The 20336-nt window shown below is 25.3% G+C and overlaps 1 protein-coding gene across 1 annotated transcript in view; it reads left to right on the forward strand.

The window, feature by feature from the left end:
* Positions 1–4349: 4349 nt before the first annotated feature.
* The window catches only part of LOC142323234 (homeobox protein cut-like), a 293478-nt gene continuing 277491 nt past the window's right edge, over positions 4350–20336 (forward strand). Inside the window, exon 1 of the mRNA XM_075362598.1 lies at positions 4350–6126. Coding sequence (XP_075218713.1) covers positions 6046–6126 — 81 coding nt within the window. The 5' untranslated portion in view covers positions 4350–6045. The remainder of the gene's footprint in view (positions 6127–20336) is intronic.

Raw genomic sequence — 20336 nt, forward strand, 5'->3', positions numbered from 1 at the left:
TACGCTCTTCTGAATGGATATTTTTAAGTAAAAAACATGAAAATGATAAAATGTTTCAATACTGTGTATTCTGTTTTATAATACTTATAGATGATAATTGTAAAAAAATTAAAATTTAAATGGGTTCATTTTAGATTTTATGGTATTACTTCGTCTTGCTTATATTTAAATCAAACCAAAAGCGGTTACCTGAACGACAAAAATTAAATAAAAGGAAGTACGGTTTAAATATACGTAAGGGATATGGAGACTGACTTTAGTAGTCAGAGGATCAAAGGAAAAGGTTAACAACAATTTAGAAGGAATATGAAGAAGAGGAAGACGGAATTAAAATCCAGCTTAATACACGTCCTATATCTACAAACCGTATTGCTAGAGTTTTTTAAACAGAAAAGAAATCCGCTGTTAGCAAACACAGATTTACGAATTAGAAAGTAATTCTTTAAAACAATCGTCTGAAGTCTAGTCGTTTATGATAGCAAACACATGGACAATAGGAAGGCTAAAACGTTTAAAATAGCTATTGAAATGTGTTACAGAAATGTGTTCAAATTAGGGGTATCGATTGAACACGAAATGAAGAGATTTTAAGACGAACTGGAAGAGAGAGTGGTTGTGGTAGAATTTTACAAGATCGATGAAACGTGTATTAAGACACCTACGTTTATGAATTCGTTTCTAGAAGAAAAATTAAAGGGTATAAAAATAATTACAGAAGTGCGTGAAACCATTCGACTAAAACATAAAAAATGGTATAGTTAATCAAGGTTGGTTGAAAGAAGTCAATTCAATTTTTTTTGTTTTTATTTTAATTAAGATTTAATTTTTCCCATTTCAAATCGATAAAAGTGTGTGTGTGTGTCTTAAAAACTAATAAGTAAACATTAATGGGAAGTAAACGAACCGACGGGAAGTATCGTTTCAGTACTTAATTCAAACATACAATTTATTTTTATAAGCTCTAAAAAAATTTTGAAATTTTACGCAAAATTTATAATTTTTTTGGGTGTGGTAACTGAAGAGTTTTTTATCCTTTCCGCTTTATTATATGATATGATACTGTTGATAAAAAAATTCAAAGTTTGTTTTCATCAACAAATTGATAAATAAAATAAAATTATTAGGCTATCGTAGATTCTAATTTAATTTGTTGGGCTAGATTAAATTAGACGTTTGTAGGTATATCGATTTCATTTTAGTTTAAGATAATAGTAAACAAATTTAAAAATAGTTTAAAAATTCATTTAAATTACGAACTGACAAAAGTATCGAAGGTAAAATATATAATCTTGCTTAACCAAATGTCGTTTCTAAAATTCGTTTAAAAGATTGAAAATGTTTTTTTTTTTTTTATATCGATTCAGTTAAAAATAAATTTTTAATTAATCCCGCTATAAAAATAACAGATTTTTACAAGTTACTTTCAGTCAGTGACTACATGTTTTCGACTACATTTTGTTTTCGTAAAACAATTAGATTTTTCTTATTTTTATTTTCCTTGTATGGAACGTAATATTAACAAGTATTTTAGCAAATATATTTATTGTTTAGAATACGTCTATCCTAAAATGAAACAATCAAACTAATTTATCGTTTGACAATTTTATTTTTTCATATATTATCATAATTCTTATTCGAATATTTTAAGATTGCACTTCTTAGATGTGCAATTTTTTTCGCTCGAAGATAAAATAAAAATAAAAATCAAAACAGTCGTTTTATTGTTTTTTTAATATTATTATTATTATTATAATTTGTTAATATAGTTATTTTTCCTTTTATTATAAAATATTTTTTGGACTATCTATTAATAATTTATATGTATATGTACTATAAGTAATATTTTTAATATTTATTTCAATATTTAATATTATTTAATGTTTAATTTTTAATATTCTTGTACTATAATGTTTTTTTATTGGTATATTATAATCGTTATTTTTGTTTTTATTATAATATACGTGATGTATGTATTATTTATTTTTTTATTTTATATTAAAATATGTAATCTGTAATACCTAAGAACAGTCTAAATTTAGATGTGTACAGGTACTAAAAGTTATCTTTACGAAAACTTTTTTTTTTAAATTAATTAAAGCTTAAAATATTGAGTTTTTTTACTGAAATCTATTTTTTACTTTATAAATTAATCTCATATTTAATTTTTATTTATATTGTATTAGTTTCTGACGCCAGCTTAACTAAGTATTTGATAGAATTTTAACTATTTACTAAGGATAATTTTCATTGTATTTTTTTGTGTTGCACTGTGTAAATAACTTATATTCAAATTATGTAAATACGGGAACCTGTTGATAAAACTTATGTCTTAGCGGGACCCTATATTGTACAATTATATGAAAATATATAAATAAATAAATAAAAATTATTATTTATTATTAATATACATTATAATTATAATTAATATACATTATATTATTATTATTATTATTATTATCATCATCATCTATTTTTTGTTTCTTTAACAAGCACAAGATGGTGATTTTGGTGTTTTAGGAACCTGAGTGTGAAAATAAGAACAAACTGAACCAAATTTAAAATAACGGAAATATTTTTAATTTACATTTGAATGTAAATTTGTTCTAACAAATTAATAGTTGTCATAATATTTATTATAATGATAGTATATTTATTAATATTAATAACAATAATAATAATTAACAATAGTAAAATAACCATCAAAAATTAAGATGTCATTTTAATTTCTCAAACGGTCGTTAAAAATGTACTCGAAAATAATTTTTTGGATACGTAAAAACTAATGAATTAGCTTTGGTTTATTATTGCATATATTAATTTTTAATAAAGCAGAGGAAAATATTGTATTTCAATAGCACCTATATAATATTGTAATTTAATATTTTTAAAATAACATTTCAATTAACTTAATTTACTAAACTAACTAATTTTAATTTAATCTATATTTAAACATTTTTAAAAAGCTTGCCTGTGTTTTAATTTACGGATTTAAATCGATTTAATTATATTAAGTTAAAAATAATTTTTAAGTTAATTTCTTTAATTTTTTTTTAAATTATTAGTTTGTTTGATTGTGCTAATTTAAAATAATTAACGTAAGCTATTTGTTCTTAAATTGCAGCAGGTCCGAAAAAACGTAGATTACATATTTAACATTTATTCTAATAAAATAAATAATTATTCATCGGCGAGGCGTAAATGAAATATATCTACAAGTAAATAAAGAAAAGAAATGGAATTTATAAACGCATTTGTACGCTATTTATGTATCTATATCTTATAACTTTTCGTTCTATGCAATATAAATAGGCCAGGAATAAAATTTCAAAAATAAAAATCATTCAGCGATTTCGTACTTTCAGACACAGATAAGCCTGCCTTGCCTTTTATTAACTGCGTTAGGTTTAGTACTTTTTCCTGATTTTTTGCCCTCTGTACATTAAGAAAAAAGTAGAAGTAACAGTATTTGAAAACGTTTAATTTTTACTGAAACGGTAGTGTTGTAAAATATTCTTTTACGCTATTAAAATACGTAATAAGAAAGTCCCTGGGTGATAAAGAACTGTTGTTGTACAGCGTTGTTACTATTACCTTCTTTCGTAAAAGCGGAATTATATTACGTATTTACGCTCAAGTACTTAACACGTGTTAATAGTTATAATTTAGTTAACCGTTAAGATTTGTTATTATCTGTTCGTCCATGTATTGTTACCGACCTAGCGGACCGGTCGAACGATGATTATACGGGCACAAGTTACTTTTTTAAAGCAAAATAGGAAGGAGACCCGGTTAGTAGTTTTGTGCAGGAAGTTTGATGGATTTTTTTTCGACCGTTAAGAAGACAGTGGACACGTGCTTGCTGCGCCACTGGCCGGAGGAGGAGTGTCTGCAGTCCGCGCCAGCGCCGCAGCCTGCGCACCAGGAAAGAACGGGTTAAATGGCCGTGTGTAGAAACGATAGAGAAAGGGTTGGATGCTGGGAGACAGAGAGAGCAAGAGGTGACGATTCGGTGAAGAGAGATAGCGATGACGGGCGGTAGGGAGGGGTAGAAAAACGAGAGAAGAAATCGTAAAAATGTGGCGAAGCGCGCAGATCGTCCCGTGTCAAGTCCGAAAATTTCGCGTCGCAGAGTTTGCGCGAAGTTCGATTTTTTCCCTCTCCTCCCGCACGATCGCCTGCAGATCCGCTCTCCTTCCGTTCCTTAATCCAGAGCCCCCACCCTCCTATCGATACCAGAGAGGGGATCGCGTTTGAAGGTTGCTCCGCTAGAGCGCAGCTGAGTACGGGGCTACGCGCGCCCGCGATGTGTTTCAACCTCAGACCGGCAGTCAGTCACTGCGAAGCGCGTTTAAGGTGCAGGTCGCTGTGCCGCCCCCTGTCGTCACCGCCTCCACTAGTACCTACCGCCGCACCGTCACTGATCGACCGCCTCTGTTCTCTCCGGCATGGAGATGTTCGAATGTAGACGGTCTTATTTCGATTACAAATCAACATTTTAGTGTCAAAAATTGACCGGTGTGATCAGTAGTATTTATTACTGATAATATAAGTATCGATTCGTTCGCATAAAAAGTTGTAACTTTTAACCGTCGATAATATACAACATTTTTTCTTAGTTTATAATATTTTTAAAAACATTTCTGTGATAATTTGCAATTTTTTTGTAGTAAAGCGACAGTTATAGGTAAAATTTACGTTTGTTTTTATTTAAATATAATTTTATCGTAAGAAACTCGGGGACAGAGAAGAAATCCGTTTTTATCAAGAGAGAGGAAATTATTAATACAATCAAAAAGTTTAATTATATACAAATATTTAAGTGTCGATATAAATATTACTTAAAAAATTTAATAAAAATTTTTATCGATTTTTTTTATAGCAGAACGAAAATAATTTCAACACAGTTACAGTTTTAATTTTTTTTTAATATTAGGTATAAAAATATTTTACTGAAAATTTTTATGAATGTAATACTTGTAGTCAAAGACTTATTCTGCAATTCATATTGTGTGTTAATGAATTTGATTATAAAAAATACGGTGCAAAAAGCGTTGTCATCTTCTACAAATCAGTGAAGATTTACCACGTTAATAATCGGCGTAAGAAGAACACGGCCAACGAATCTTCAAGAAAAGTTTTAACATTAGCGGCGTTACACCAACGAAAATTAATTAACTGTGGTTCATGAACGATTTATTATAAATTGTTTTACGCAAGTATAAAAGAGTAATTACTTCTTTGTGGGGCCTTTATACCCGTTACTGTGCGTTTGAAGTCGGACTTGAATAAAAGTTTTTACGATTCGATGTCTACTGTTACTTTCAGTGTTGTTTAAATATTTCACGTCGCAAAGGCTGTCATAACTACTTATCAATTTTATATATTTAGAGACGGCTTTTTATCATAATCGAGGTACGCTGTATAAATTAATTATTAATTCCATTATAAAACGAATTTTCATTTTATATATTTATTCACACCTATTAATAACAGTCTTTATTAGGTTATCCAAAAGACTAAAAACTTTTCTGTTGGATTCTAAGTCCTTACAAATTAAGCGGTATTCTGATTAATTACACAGAATTTTTTAATTTCTCTTTCATTCGATGATTTTCCAACTGTTTCTGTGAAAAAAGCTTTTCAATTTTTTATCGATTTCGGATTTCAAAATATCGTTTCGAGTCGTAGCTTTAAATTTAATAGGGAATTTTTTCTTAATTATTCTCGATAATAATATTTGTAACTTTTCGATTTAATATAAAGTTTTTTTTCCAATTTTATAATCTATCACCGATATTAATCGAACCAATCGGTCGCCTTGATAATGGACCAATCGCACAGTCGCTCCGCCCCGAACGATAAGATATCATAAAAAAAATATGAAGAACAGTGCCCTCGGGCTGATATGGCTTAACTGCTTTGAATACTATCTTTACTGTCGCTTCAGCTGCTACCGCCGCTGTAGCTACTACTTCAGCCGTCGAATTTTCCGTCTTCGAATATCGGCCGCTGACTAAGGACAATGGACACTGAATAAGTTAAGTGATGGATATCCAAGCCATGCAGTCCATGGACTGGTTATTCAAGAAAGAACGTATCTACCTGTTGGCGCAATTTTGGCAGCAGGTGAGTCGGAATCAGCATTTTCATTTATTTTTAAATAGAAAAAGAAATAAATTTAAAAAAATGTTTGTGCACATTAAGTTATGTTTAAAAAATCGGTGACGCTAACTGTTACTTAATTGTAACAAAACGACCGATTATGAGATATTTACAAGAAATTTTACTACTACCCTCTTATCAGTAAATTGTTGTTTTATTTTTTTTTTTTAATTAAAAAAACAAAATCGAACGCGAATCAGTGCTAGAACTCACCTGCTTCTAAATGCCAAAAATTCTATTTCGTACTTAATTCAACATTCTTCATATATATAAAAAAATAACTTCGGTTTTCGTTATTACCTAAGGCTTCTTCAATTGTGATGTGATTACTTAAAAGTTTTGTGCGAGAAACTTGATGAGAATTTTTTTTTAAATACTTCGGAAGAGTAACAAGTGAAGTTAAGTAGGCAACTTCTGTTTGATATGAACTTACATTAAAAAAAAAATCATGTTTTTTTTGTTTTGTAATTACGAACGGTACACATATTTTTATGAAGAGAGCCTATAGGAATTATCGGCAATATAAGTGAAAACATCACTTCGCACTTCAAGGAAGGATGATCACATATTTATTACATCAAAATATACGTAATATACATATATTTTACTTATTTATAGTATTATATTTTTTATATTATTTCATTCAGTAATACATTTTAAAATAAAGTATTTTTCAAGTAAATTAAAGTTTTTGAATTTCTGTAATTTTTACATATATAAATATTTTTTTTTAAATTATTAAAGTTTTAAAATCTTTTATTAAAGAAAATGATTTAATTTAAAAAATGACACAAAAAAGATATCGACCGCACGGATGAAAGTCTGGAAGAAGATCTTTTAATACATTTTTACTAAAGATAATTAATTAATTAGATGTGTCTGTTTTAAAATTTTGTATATATATTTTTTTAATATTTAATAATCTTTTAAATTATTTAATTTTAAAATTTATAAATATTTTTCTATAAAAAAATAACAATAAATATGACAAGATATGTGAAGCGGATTTTCAAACCGGATCTTCAATGAAAATATCAACGTTTGGATTATGGAATCATTGTTATTGAAGAACAGAGAATAAAGTACGAGATAGCGTAATTGGCTGTATGAATTTGCAGTGTAATCGTTACTAAATAATTATTACAATTACAAAAATAAATGCTGTAATCATAATTAAGAATCAAAGATTATAATTTACATATAATTTCTACTCTGTGAAACTTGCACTGATGTCTTTTTAATAAAATGAATTTATAAAAAAAAATAACTTGAATTGGAAATGATATAAATTGAAATAATTCTATTAAGAAAATTCTTTAAAGAAAAAACAAACTATGTTTATTTACCGAAGAGGGTGTTTAAAAATATAAAGTTTAGAAATAAACTTCATTTGTTATCGTGTACGAGAACATTTAAAGAAGGGTCCGTACACCAGCCTCGTCAAATTCCGGTAAATTTGTAGTTTCGTCGTTCCATCAAGAGGATTTTGTTACTAATTCAAAAAAAAAAATATTACATACGTACATTTATAATAAATAAAAGAAAAGCGGATCGTAAAAAAGAATAGGCCGACAGAAGAACTTTTATAAATTATTTGAAAAAAATAAAATTATGGATATGGAAAAATATAAACAAAAAACGGAGAAACACAAAAATACAAAAATAAATGGCCTTTTATTTCTCTATCGAATGGCTTTCTTTTTGTTTCATACATTTGGTTTTATTGTGTAAGTATTTTACCGCAATGTTATATATTTATTTTTTTAGGTCTTGTTTTAGTTTTAGCGTTAGACAATTATTTTTATTATTGTTATTATTAACATTGTTTGTAATTTTATTTTTTTCTCACTCTTTTGTCAAGTGTTAGAGAGTACGCGATATGCTTAGTAAAAGGCCGTGCTCTTTTAAAAATAACTGATTGTGAACTTTGCTGTAGAATGAAATAATAGGCCTTTTATTATGTATCGATCCTATTAACTTAATATGATATTCTATAACAACAAATATCGTACCCGATTTTTTCATTCGATAATAAAAAAAAATAAAATAAATAAAAACTATTTCGGATATAATTTTTTTTTTAATTATCACTTGCTTTGCGTGCAACAAATAAATTTCACACCGCTAAACAATTTTTATCTATTACTTCTACATAAAAAATTTTGTAATTTTATATAACGATACGAGTAATTCGTTCGTTAAAAGTATTTAATTTTTTAAAATTCAATCGAAGAGGATATTAACGAAATAAACTGTCATTTCCACACTATTTATTTTAATTTAATGTGAAAGTAACCGATAAAAATTTATACTGTTATCCTTTATCTCGATTTATAAAATTTATTTTGTACAGCTATTGAAATAATAAAGTCACGACCAATATTTTTCTAACCCCTCGATTACAAATGACGAAAATTGAAAATATTTATTAAATTGTTAATTATTATCAATTAATTTTAGCGTACATAATGTGCACAACATTCTTTCGCATGCATGTCGATTAGTTAATTTTTTTTATTGTTACTATTTCTTGTTTTAAGGTAGTTTATATTCTAGGAATTTATAATTATTATATATATATATATATAGCGTATTTCTCTTTTAATTAAAAGTATAGGGGTATTTATAATTAATATATATTATACCGTATTTCTTTTTTAATTAAAAGTATAGGGGTATTTATATATTTTTTTGTTATGTGTAGTTATTTTAACGGTTTATTGTTTTATCGTATATTTTTTAAGTGTACTGCATACAATAGATTAAAAATTAGTTAACTAATATGGTACATTATTCTGAGAAAAACTTTTTTTATGAAATATAAAACTTTTTAAAAAAATAGATCAATAATTACCGATCTAAAGTTTAGTTTCAGAAGTTTATTTCCATAAATTATACAAATTTTTTTTAATCGTATTAAATAAAAATAAATTTAGTTAATTTTGTAATATTTCTGGTATCTTTTGTTAATTAGTCTTTTGTTTAAAACGAATTAAGCGCGTAAGTAAACCTGTACATGTAAGTATTAATTAATAATTTATTTTTGGAAATAAAATATAATTTTATCAAAAATTTGCAATTTATTGGGTATTTATTTATATTTACTTAAATTTTATCGTCAGTTACGATATAAAACACACACACATATATTAATACTAATAAATATTATTAATACTAATAATAATAATAATAATATATATATATTGTTTTTATAAAAAAAATTATGGTTTTAAATGTATATTAATTAACAATATTTTATTAATTTGTTTATTTTAAATTTAATATGTTAGGCCTATTACTGTATAACAATATAATTTTAATAATACAATCACTACAAATATTTTTATTATTATTATGATTATTATTGTGATTGTGATTATTGTTGTTGTTATTATTATTTGGCAACTTACACTTGATGGTCTGTAAAATCTAGAAGAATCTATGTTCGGTGATACACATTAAGCACAATCTTTCATTTTAGAATAATAATTTCATATCATTTAATTAAATTCGATGTTTTTTTTGTTTTTTTTTTATTATTTTTCTGCTTTATAAAATTAATCGGCATAATAACAAATCTTTTTTCATGAAAAAATAATTTTAAACATATCGGTAATTTGTATGTAATTGAAAAGATGTAAAATAATTACCTCCTTCAAAAAAAATAATAAACAAAAAAGTGAACAATGTGTTGGAATTGTGTTTTCTAACAAAGCAACAAATATACGATGTTCGACTGCCTGTAAATGACATGAAAGGAAAACATACAATTAAAAACATATACCAGAATATTATCCCTAATAGCTTTTAGCGACATAGTTTGTACTTATTAAATATTGTTGAGATAATTAAACGTAATTGTAATAACATAATTCAAAATGAAGTCGTAGGTGGTTTCTTAAAAATAAAAACAATTTGATTTTTGTTGTATTACTTAAATTATTTGTTTATTTTTATTTTTTTATTTACATTAAATAAAGTAAGCTTCTTAGTCGCCTAAATAATTTTAATTATTCTCTTATAATTCATTCTAATCTTCTATTTTTACTATTTAAAAAATTATATAACTCCTTACTGTAAGCGTCTTACAATCAGTTTCATTTAAATATAATCTATAAATTATTTAATTGCTAATAGGTTTTTGTAAATATAAGTACACACACACACTACGAGAGTTAGTTTTAAATCTATACTAAATTTTTACTGAAGGTTTAAAAAGATCAAATCAAAAACTAGATATTAAAATAAAAGATAGTTTAAATATATTACTATATGTTCTCTTACCTTTTATAGAGCCGATTATCTAGTTGGTTTCTTTTCTTTTAATTACAATTCGATTTTAATCGTATCGCATAATGTTAATTTTAAAACATGTTAACATAAGTTATCTTATTATCGGTTATGCGAGGTCATGCTTATAAGTCATCTACATTTTTCTTTTTATATCGTATGATTAAAACATTTCTCGTCAGTTTTCTTCACTCTAATTTAAATATATATTATCTTTATTTAGGAAATTCTAAAAAAAATTAAGTTACGATTTTTTTCCTTAATAAATCACGTTTTGTAGAGTTTTACATCTATAAAAAATAAGGCGAGATAATGTTTGTTTACGTTTATCGAAAAATTTTTTCACGCGCGGTTATCTGTATCGGAAAGTATTATAAGCTTAATGTGTTTATTTGCGATCGAAACTTAGCAAGCGACGGCGTATCAAATCGACGGTAACTTTTTCAAAAGCGATTCGTCCGTTTAATTTTAATGAGAATATTAAAAAAATATCTTAAACCGACTTCATAAAATTAAAATTTATAGCAATATGCGATTATCGTAAAAAATTGTTTTATTTTTATATTTGTTTCTTACGTTATCGATAAATTGTTTTTCGGATAACGATGAAAGTATGAATACGAATAAATATGTTTTACGGGGTCTTAAAATAACGAAAGATACAATAATAAACGATAAATTTGTCGATAACTATTTCTAAACCTCCACAAAAAAATTACAGATCTCAAATCGTAAAGTATTACGAATTTTTAAGATTTTCCTTTTACAAACAAATTATTTTATTTAATTTAAAATGTTTGAGTGCTTTAAGGGGTGTGATCAATTGTGCGATACAAGTACCTAAATAGTTATAATAATCAGAGAGAATAATGCAAATATTATACTAGTCGTTTTAAACTTTTAAAATATCAAATTCATTTAACACAAACTATAAAAAAAGTAATTATTTAAAATGTATACCTAGAAAAACGTAATTTCAAGTATTTTTATCAAATCTTTCTACGTTAATCTTTTGTCATTTTAGGTTTTTAACTAAAAACGTAATTTTTTACGATCTATTGTTTAATTCAACCGGGCTTATTTTCATATTTTGAAGTACAGATTGAACATTAAGTTCATGTACCGCACAAATAATAATACATTATTATTTTTATTTTAACTTATCTAATTTTACCGTTTAATTTTTTTATAAATGGCTGCACGGTATATTTATTTCAATAATTTATTTTCTTAATTATTAAATAAGGATATATTTACACAGCCCAATCTTATAAAGAAGTTCCATAAAATGTTTATTTCTCAATTTTTAACTGATAGATTTCTAAATGTCAGTTAATTATAAGATTTTTATTAATAAATAATATAATATAAACACAAATAGACTACATTGCTCTATTAACTTTTTTCTTTTTTTATGAAGTTTCACTACATTAATAATTATTGATTGATTTTAAAAGTTAACTTCCCCAGTTTTTTAATGATTATTAATCGTTTTGATTCGATTCTATTTTGAGCTTCCTATCCGCAAAACAATTTATTAATTGATTTAGTTTATAATATTTTTTGTTTTTTATTAGTTAACCGTAAAATATGACAAATTATTATTATTATAATTATTATTATTAATTATTCGCTTACTCTACTACTTTTTTTTTTGTTTTTCTGGCATTTTAGACCATTATAAATAGATTACGTTGCAATTGTTTGTATAACAACATTTTTTTTTTGAATTTGTAATGAATTTAGTTATTCATGAATAATATGCTTGTGCGTGCGCGCGTGTGTGTAAAATAGCTGCATAATAAGGAAATCTAATTCATCATTTTTCATTCATTTACTATTGTGTGTGTGTGTGTGTGTGTGTGTGTGTTTGTTTGTGTGTGTGTGTATGTGTGTGTGTTTTTGGCCTATATATATTGGCTGTGTATTTTAGATGCAAATTTTTTTACATTGTTTTACTTGCAGTAATATAAATGTGTTAATTTTTTAATTTACTTCAATTTTTTAAAATTGAATTAAAATATTTTTAAAGGTTAGCAAATTAATATAGGCTACTTATTTTATCGAACTATAACCACCTTTTATTTAGTTGAAAATTTGTAGCTACGAATGAAAATTAGTTCGCTTAAAAATGTAAAATTTAAAAAAATAGTAGACGGTTTTTATAGTAATTCAAATAAATAATTCGTTTTAATGCAAAAATGCTACATAGATTTTTCCGTTTATGTAAATCCCATCCCAAAATTAGATTTTTCTAACATTAAATAAAAAGTAAAAAAGTTATGTTTTTGAACCTTTAAGTAAAAATAAAATTTTATTTACTGTTAAACCGTTAATTAAAGTGGCTTACTGTTTTTAAAACAAACGATACGATAAATTTATGTAAAAGAAATAAAAATTAAATAATAAAATCGAATTTAAAACTTTTTCGATATAATTTGTAAGTTTAAAAAATAATAATATTTTCGTAATCTAATACAAATCATTTTTATAAATAAATTTATAAAAATGTAAGAACTTAAATAAGCTTTTAATAAGCTTCAACGAGCTGCGTTTTACATAAAATGGTCATATATTTGAAATGTGTGTGTGCGCGCGCGCGTGCTCGTGTGTGTACAGAAATTAATATATATTAAAAAAGTAATATTTATGTACATATATATTCATAAAAGATTAGAAATTTTATACTTATATTTTTGAAAAGTTAGACCTTTGTAATTTGCTGGTAAGATATTAAAAAAAACTGACATACCTTATCGATAGAATTGTAGCATAAAACACAGAATGTACTTTGATGCAAAAAAAAGAAGAAATTATGCTAACATTATCATAAAAGATTTTTTTTATATCTTTTTATTGAATTTTCTTAATTATTTTTTTTAATTTTTTTGTCGGCTTAAAACGATTAATGTAATTAGTTTATTTTGTTATATTTCTTTAACGTATATATGTGCTTTAAAGGATTATACAAAAGCATAAAAGTTAGGAAAAAATGATATTATATTAATTCTCATTTTCACGGGAAATTTTGATTGTTTTAATAAATCAAAAAATATGTTTTAATTAATAAAAACACAACAGCAGAACCAACACAATTTTTACCTCAATTCAATACGATTATAATTATATTTTACAGTCTATAAACATAAATATGTCTTGAATAAGTTATAATTTACTTCATTCGGCGGCGAAAAACTATGATAAATTAAACATTACCTTTGAAACCGGATTACGAGCAAATTTAGACAAAATATTTTAAGCCTAACATGTAACCAATATTTCTGGTTATTTATTGTTAATTTTATTATTATTTTAATATTACTTTAGTAATTTTGTAAGCGTAAATCAGTTTATTTTAATTTTATTTATGTATTCTTTTACTATTTCACAAACTTTTAGCTGAAGTTAATTTATACGATTTATATTTTAACGTATTTTATTTTTAATTATTATATAAAATTAAACGTTTTTATTACGTTTTATTATTATAATACAAGAAGATTGCATAAAAAACTATCATTCCGGATAACGTAATTTATCCTGTAACTAAATAATTAACGCCATTCCATCTCCAAAATAGATAACAAGTTCTAACAAACAAAGAGGGAAAAATTATAAAGGAATTATTTATCTTATAAAAATATATAAATAACACATTAACATCTCCGCCGCGGCTTCGCCCGCACTTGCGTTTCTTCGTGACGGGGCTGTTAGTGGTTAGCAAGTAAGTTATAAATGTATAAAACAATTTATGTTTTTTACCCCTTAAATTATAAAAATTCAAAACCACGAAAATTGTTTTTAGATATTTATCTTATGAGTATTTGCAAGCCCAGATCGAGTGAATATCTCGTTTAGTATAATCGGAAACGGGGAGAATTTGCAATCGTTGATCGAAATTGTTTTACCTTTCCTCACCACTATAAAGTTCGAATTTCAAAAAATCTAGAAATTTACTTTTAGATATTCGCAAGAAAATTATACACACCAAAATCAAGTTGATATCTTCATTTGTTATCGAGAAATTAAAAAAAAACAAAAACAAAATAGTAAAATTCTTTATTCCATTTTAACCCTTTAAACTAAGAAGAATGTGTACACAAATTTTCATAAATTTATCTTCATTAGTTTTTGATGGGCATCGATAATGAAATGAATTACTTACGACTTCCTCTTTATAATGCTCGATATATATAATATACTCAAATTAAAATTGCGAAAAACAAATTGTAAATGTTCATAATTGGAATGTATAAGAAATAGAATGTAATTAGAAATTTTACTAGAACATTCCATACACATAGTCTTTTCAAGAGATAAGGAAGTAATATAATTTATCAATTGTTTATCAGTTGCCACAAAAAATTCTAGAATGGTTGAAACAAACCCGTTTCTTTTACCATAATCCATGTATTTTTTCACGATACAATATCGATATTATCGTTCAAATAATTAATTTTTTACTGTAAATATCCTAAATATATCGTCAATATTTAACAAAAAATAAAAATTAATCGTGTAATTTAAAGAAATGAAAAATCTATCGGAAAATAAACAGTTCATATTTTAAAGGGAAGAGGAAGGAATTTAACTGTTTTTGATAAAAGAAAAATTTTACGATATAATTTAAAATATATATACTTTCATTTCGACAAAGTACCGTTATATTTTTTGCTAAAATCCCGAAAAACTGTTACTTTAACTTTCTTTTTTAAGGAAAATATTTTTGACCAGTATAGGAAAAATAATTTAATAAAAGTAATAAAATGAGTAATTAAAATAAATATACCGTTTTAATTAAATAATTTTTAATGAACTAATTTTCTTATTTTAAAAATTTTATACTGTAATAAAATATTTAGGTTTTATTAGCCGAATTTTATTTATTTATGTACAACAAAAAAACCTTGACCGATTAAAATAACATTTTTTTTTACCTACCGTATATGTTAACACCGCTTATTTTTATCCTATTTAAAAAAAAAATGTGCTTTGAGAAGCGCTTAAATTTTAGTATTAATAAATTTACTATAAACCGATGATGATATTTTAAACTTACCTCGTTTAATTATATCTAGTTAAAATTTTTATAACCGATAAAAAAATTACACGATGATTTCATCGGAAGGCCGAGTCAAAGGGAGAAGATTTCAAAATTAAACCGTATGTTAAATTAGTTCTTGTAGTATTATCGCTTTATCGTTAAAGGAAAAGCTATCGATTTAAAAACATATATAATAGTGAAGGTGGAAAAATATATGGGAATATAATAGTTTTCTTTTTTTTGGCACCGGAGTAACGGAAATTGAAAGAAAATTCGTATTTGTCGTTTATTCTTAATTTACCGATCGGCATTTCTTTCATTCGGTATCGATTTCAATATTTTTAGTAATAATTACTTATTTTTAAAATTTTACGGTTTTATTTTTAAATCGCAGACCTTTTCTTTTTTATAAGTTAAATACTTTTTTACTTTAATTCTAAGTTCCAAATTTTTATCGAATAGATTAAACAGCGGTTTCTAACGTACAAACAAAAAGTTAACGGCTGAAGCCATAAGTAGGTAAATCGAATATACTTTTAAAACCGAATATTTTGTCTAGTAGCCGCAGTTTAAAACACTTTATTACCTTTTTTCGTAGAAAATATAAGCGACTAGTACGCTTAAACCAAATGTAATTTGTGAGCGATAAACTTAAAGATATATTTATGCAAGCGTGTAAATGCTTGCGCGTGCGCGCTACTATATACTAACGCATATACATAATATATATAACATATTAATTTTAGTTTTATTTTCGATATTAAGCGATTAATAAATTTCAGTTTCGTTCTTTAACAACAAAATCTGTTTATGGATTTATTTTCTTACGATTGGACAATGTCCAAAGGTGTATCGATGCGCTTAAAATAACAATATTTTACTGACGCTCGGCAAACTAGCTTAATATTCACAAACACACACGAACACAAGTCGACTCAAAGAATATTCATTTTGCAACATTTATAGGAATTATATAAAATCTACCGGTCATACTTAGAAATCAGTTAGTCCGTATAATATTTTGAATACAATAATCTATTGAATATTTTAAATTAATTTTTTTTTATAATTTTTTAAATAATGAATATTAGGATACGCAGGGCGATCGTTTCGTTCGTTAAACTTTCTTAGAAATAATGTATAATATCTTCAAGTTATCTTTTAAAAGATCTGTTTACGTATAATGTATATAGCTTAATCCCGTTTTGGTAAATTATAATTCATGACAACGTCATTCCTTTTTTCCTGAAAAACGTATAAAAAATGTTAATTACTGTAGTGTTTTTTTTTTTACATTTAAAACGGTACGATTTATGTTTTATATTTATCTGTCACAAACAGCTTTGTACAGTTTAGTTGTCATTCATAAAGTCGCAAGAAGTATTAGAATACAAAAGACAGCCGATAGTAACCGATAATCTTTCTTTTATTGTTTGGTTGATTTGCTTTTTTTCTTTCAAAAAGAAAAATAGTTCTTGATCCTACGTTTAAATTTGATGTATTCCATAATTACAATCAATGTATTTCGTTTACAATCGATCTTATTATTATTTTTTGTCAATACATCGTACGTATTTGAGGTTGGCTCGTTTCACATTTACTTTAAAATTAATAATTTTATAGGTTTCGCTGCAACTTTTACGTAGGCTACATATTTCAATAATCTTACTTTTACATCTGTTTTTTTTAGTTTTATATATATATATATATATATATATATATATATATATATATATATATACTCATTATCGAAAAAATAAACCCCTTTAAAAAATGTTAATCCTAACTGACCGTTAGGGAAGTTTTACGATTGAAAAATTCAGATTATTAAAAAAGCTTTATAAATCACATAAAGAAATTGTTTTCAAATTTACTACTCATTATTATTTTTTTTTTAAAGTAAATTAATTATTAAGTAGAGTGTCGATTGTTATTAAAATTTAACTTTTATACATTCTACATAAAAACGGATTTTATCACTAATTCCTATTTTATCCTTAATGTAGTGAATAAAATTTAATTGTCATTTTAATATTTAATGACAAGAAACATTTTTAAGATGGTATTTAACCGATCTGAACGATCGGCAAGAGATTAGTTTATATTCAAATTAGTAGATTTGAATTGTATTTGTTCCTTTCTTTCCTGATTTTTATTTTAACCTTCCTGATTAATTAACATTATTTCTAAATATTAGTTAATAATAATAGTAATAGTATGGTTAATAGACTCTCTGGAAAATACACCATATGAATGCGCTTGGTATAAAAATAATGTAGGTATGATACGGTGATTGTAAATTAAAAATCTCCTATTAATCAGCCACGGATAGCGAAACCAATTTTACTTTATTTGAAATAAAATATAGATAAATAAATATATGTTTATATATAAGTCTACAAGTTTATGTAGGTATATAAGTATCAATTTTATTTTAAATAAAAATATACATATATATTTTTTTTATTTTTAAAAAAATTCAACTTATAAGCCTACGCTTTCCTTTGTTATTAGAGTTACATTCCAGATTTATTTAAATGTACTTAGTAGAAGTAAATAAATAATCAGTTATTAAATCGCTTAAGGAACAAAGTGTATTTAATTACTGGAGATACTCATTCTCTATTAAAATTTATTTTTCGGTTCAGCCTCTCCGGCAATCTAGTCACATTGAAGAGGAATTTTTTTGGGGGAAATATGGATTGAATAACCGATAAAAAAAATGTTTCCAACATTCAATATTTATCCTTATGCTTGCTATTAAATTAAGTAGACGATTGCTGTTTAAAAGAATAAAATGTTATACTTTATATCGGTGAACGTTGTATAAAAATAATTTTTTAATGTACAAATGAGCTGAGATATGAAGGATTATTTTTTTACTTCAGAAGTCGGCCTGCAGGTAAATCAGAATACGTGTAAATTATTCAGTTCTTGATTCTTTAGTAGACAATAACCCGTTATTCGTTAATCTTGTATTTTTGAAAAAGTTTTATTCGGAGGGGGCTAACGTTCGTTCACGAGAGATCAATTCGAATAAACTTAAGAGCTTCTTCCCTTACTTCGTTATTTTTCAGTAACTAAAGGCTAAAAGTGTCATAATAAGCTCTTTATACAAAATCGTAATAAGAATTATAATTAATTTTTAAAGAAAGAAACTGTTTGAAGAAAGACGGGGAAGTTACATAAATTTGATTCTCTCTGATTTAAATTTTATTCCACCCAGATTTAAATTTAATGGAGCTCTTTTCGTTATCGTCCTCCTTGTGGGGGAACAAATAAGCCTTAAATGACAAAGATCACAAACCCGTTACTTAAAAATCATAAATCTCATTTCGATTAAAAAATATGCATAATTTTCTTACTCATTTAAGTGACAAGTAGCGTAAATTACAACGAAAGATTATTCTATTTTTGATTCGTACGTTAAATCAAAATTATTATTTTTTTTAGGAATTAATTACATTTCAGTTATATTAGTTTTTAATTGATTAATTTTTTTTTTATGTAATTGCAATTCGTTGTGTAACAATTAGCGGAGTCAATAATTTGCGGGTATAATTTCGTAATAATATACTAATTAGGTTAAAATAATAGAGTGTGTTAAAAACATTATTTTATAATTAAATTTATTTTATAAAATTAAGAAATTAGAAATATTGCGGTATTAATTAATAAATAATTTTTGTATACCGTTAATTCCATTGCAAAACAATGAAGTGTAATAAATTAGAGAAAGAAAGGAAAAGTGTGAGAAACAAAGATAGTAAGTATAACGGGGTAAAAAAAAAAACAAATTAATAAAAATAATTGTACAATGTTAACCGGTATTAGACTTTGTTATTTACTCCGAAAACGGACTTGAATTAGGGTGAAAGCGACAACACTTTTTTTAAGGCCATTTTATCGGGGTTGGCGTCAGTTTCATGAAATGCCACCAGAGCGTGCCACGTACTGGTTTTCACCCCACGACCGACCCTCTCTACTATTATAACTAAAACATCTTCCACCACCTTATTTCATAGTATTTCACAATGCACTTTATTCTTTATTTCTCTCTTATTATTTATTTATTTTTCCTTCTTCAATTTCTAATACCGAAAGTTTATTTTATTATTTCATCTCTACTTTTCTCATCTTTATACAAAATTTATAAATATCGTCAAACATTTCTTTGTAACTTTTTAATTTAATTGCATTTTTCAGACTATAACGTTTAAAAAATAAGATTTAACATTACAATTCTGTTATTTACAATTTAGAGTTAAATTATTTCGCAAAAAAAAATTAAAATAATTTGCATGAAATTGTCCTAAATAGACTTAAGCTCATGATATAGTTTTCATTATCTTTGAAGTCAACAGCCACTGGTTCGTTTATTGTATTACTTTAACCACTATTCTTCTATATTCGTTTGTTTATCTCATTTTTTTATATGCTATATTTGTTTTCAAAGAAAAATTTAGAAAACTTAAAGTAAAATAAATATTACTAAATAATATACGCGCCCACACTATTTTACTAAATATAAATTTAATATTTCGTAAAATTTGCATCTTAGCGATTGTAAATGAGAAGATGTAAATAATTGTGCATAGGCCAGCCGGTTTTGATGGATTATTTTGTGCATTTTAGTAAATTTAATGCATAATTTTATTTTTTAGTTTCAATACTTAATTTTATTTGAAAAATAATACATATTTTGAATTTAGATAACAGAAACACCAATTGCTAATTAAAACATATTTAATAACCGAGATGTAAATGTGATTTGCCTAAATGAATAATTTGAATTATCACAATTTCAAAGAGCTGCAAAAAATATAACGTTAAATTGAAT

This window comes from Lycorma delicatula, chromosome 4 (genome assembly GCF_047948215.1).
Source record: "Lycorma delicatula isolate Av1 chromosome 4, ASM4794821v1, whole genome shotgun sequence".
In the NCBI taxonomy this organism is placed as follows: Eukaryota; Metazoa; Arthropoda; class Insecta; order Hemiptera; family Fulgoridae; genus Lycorma; species Lycorma delicatula.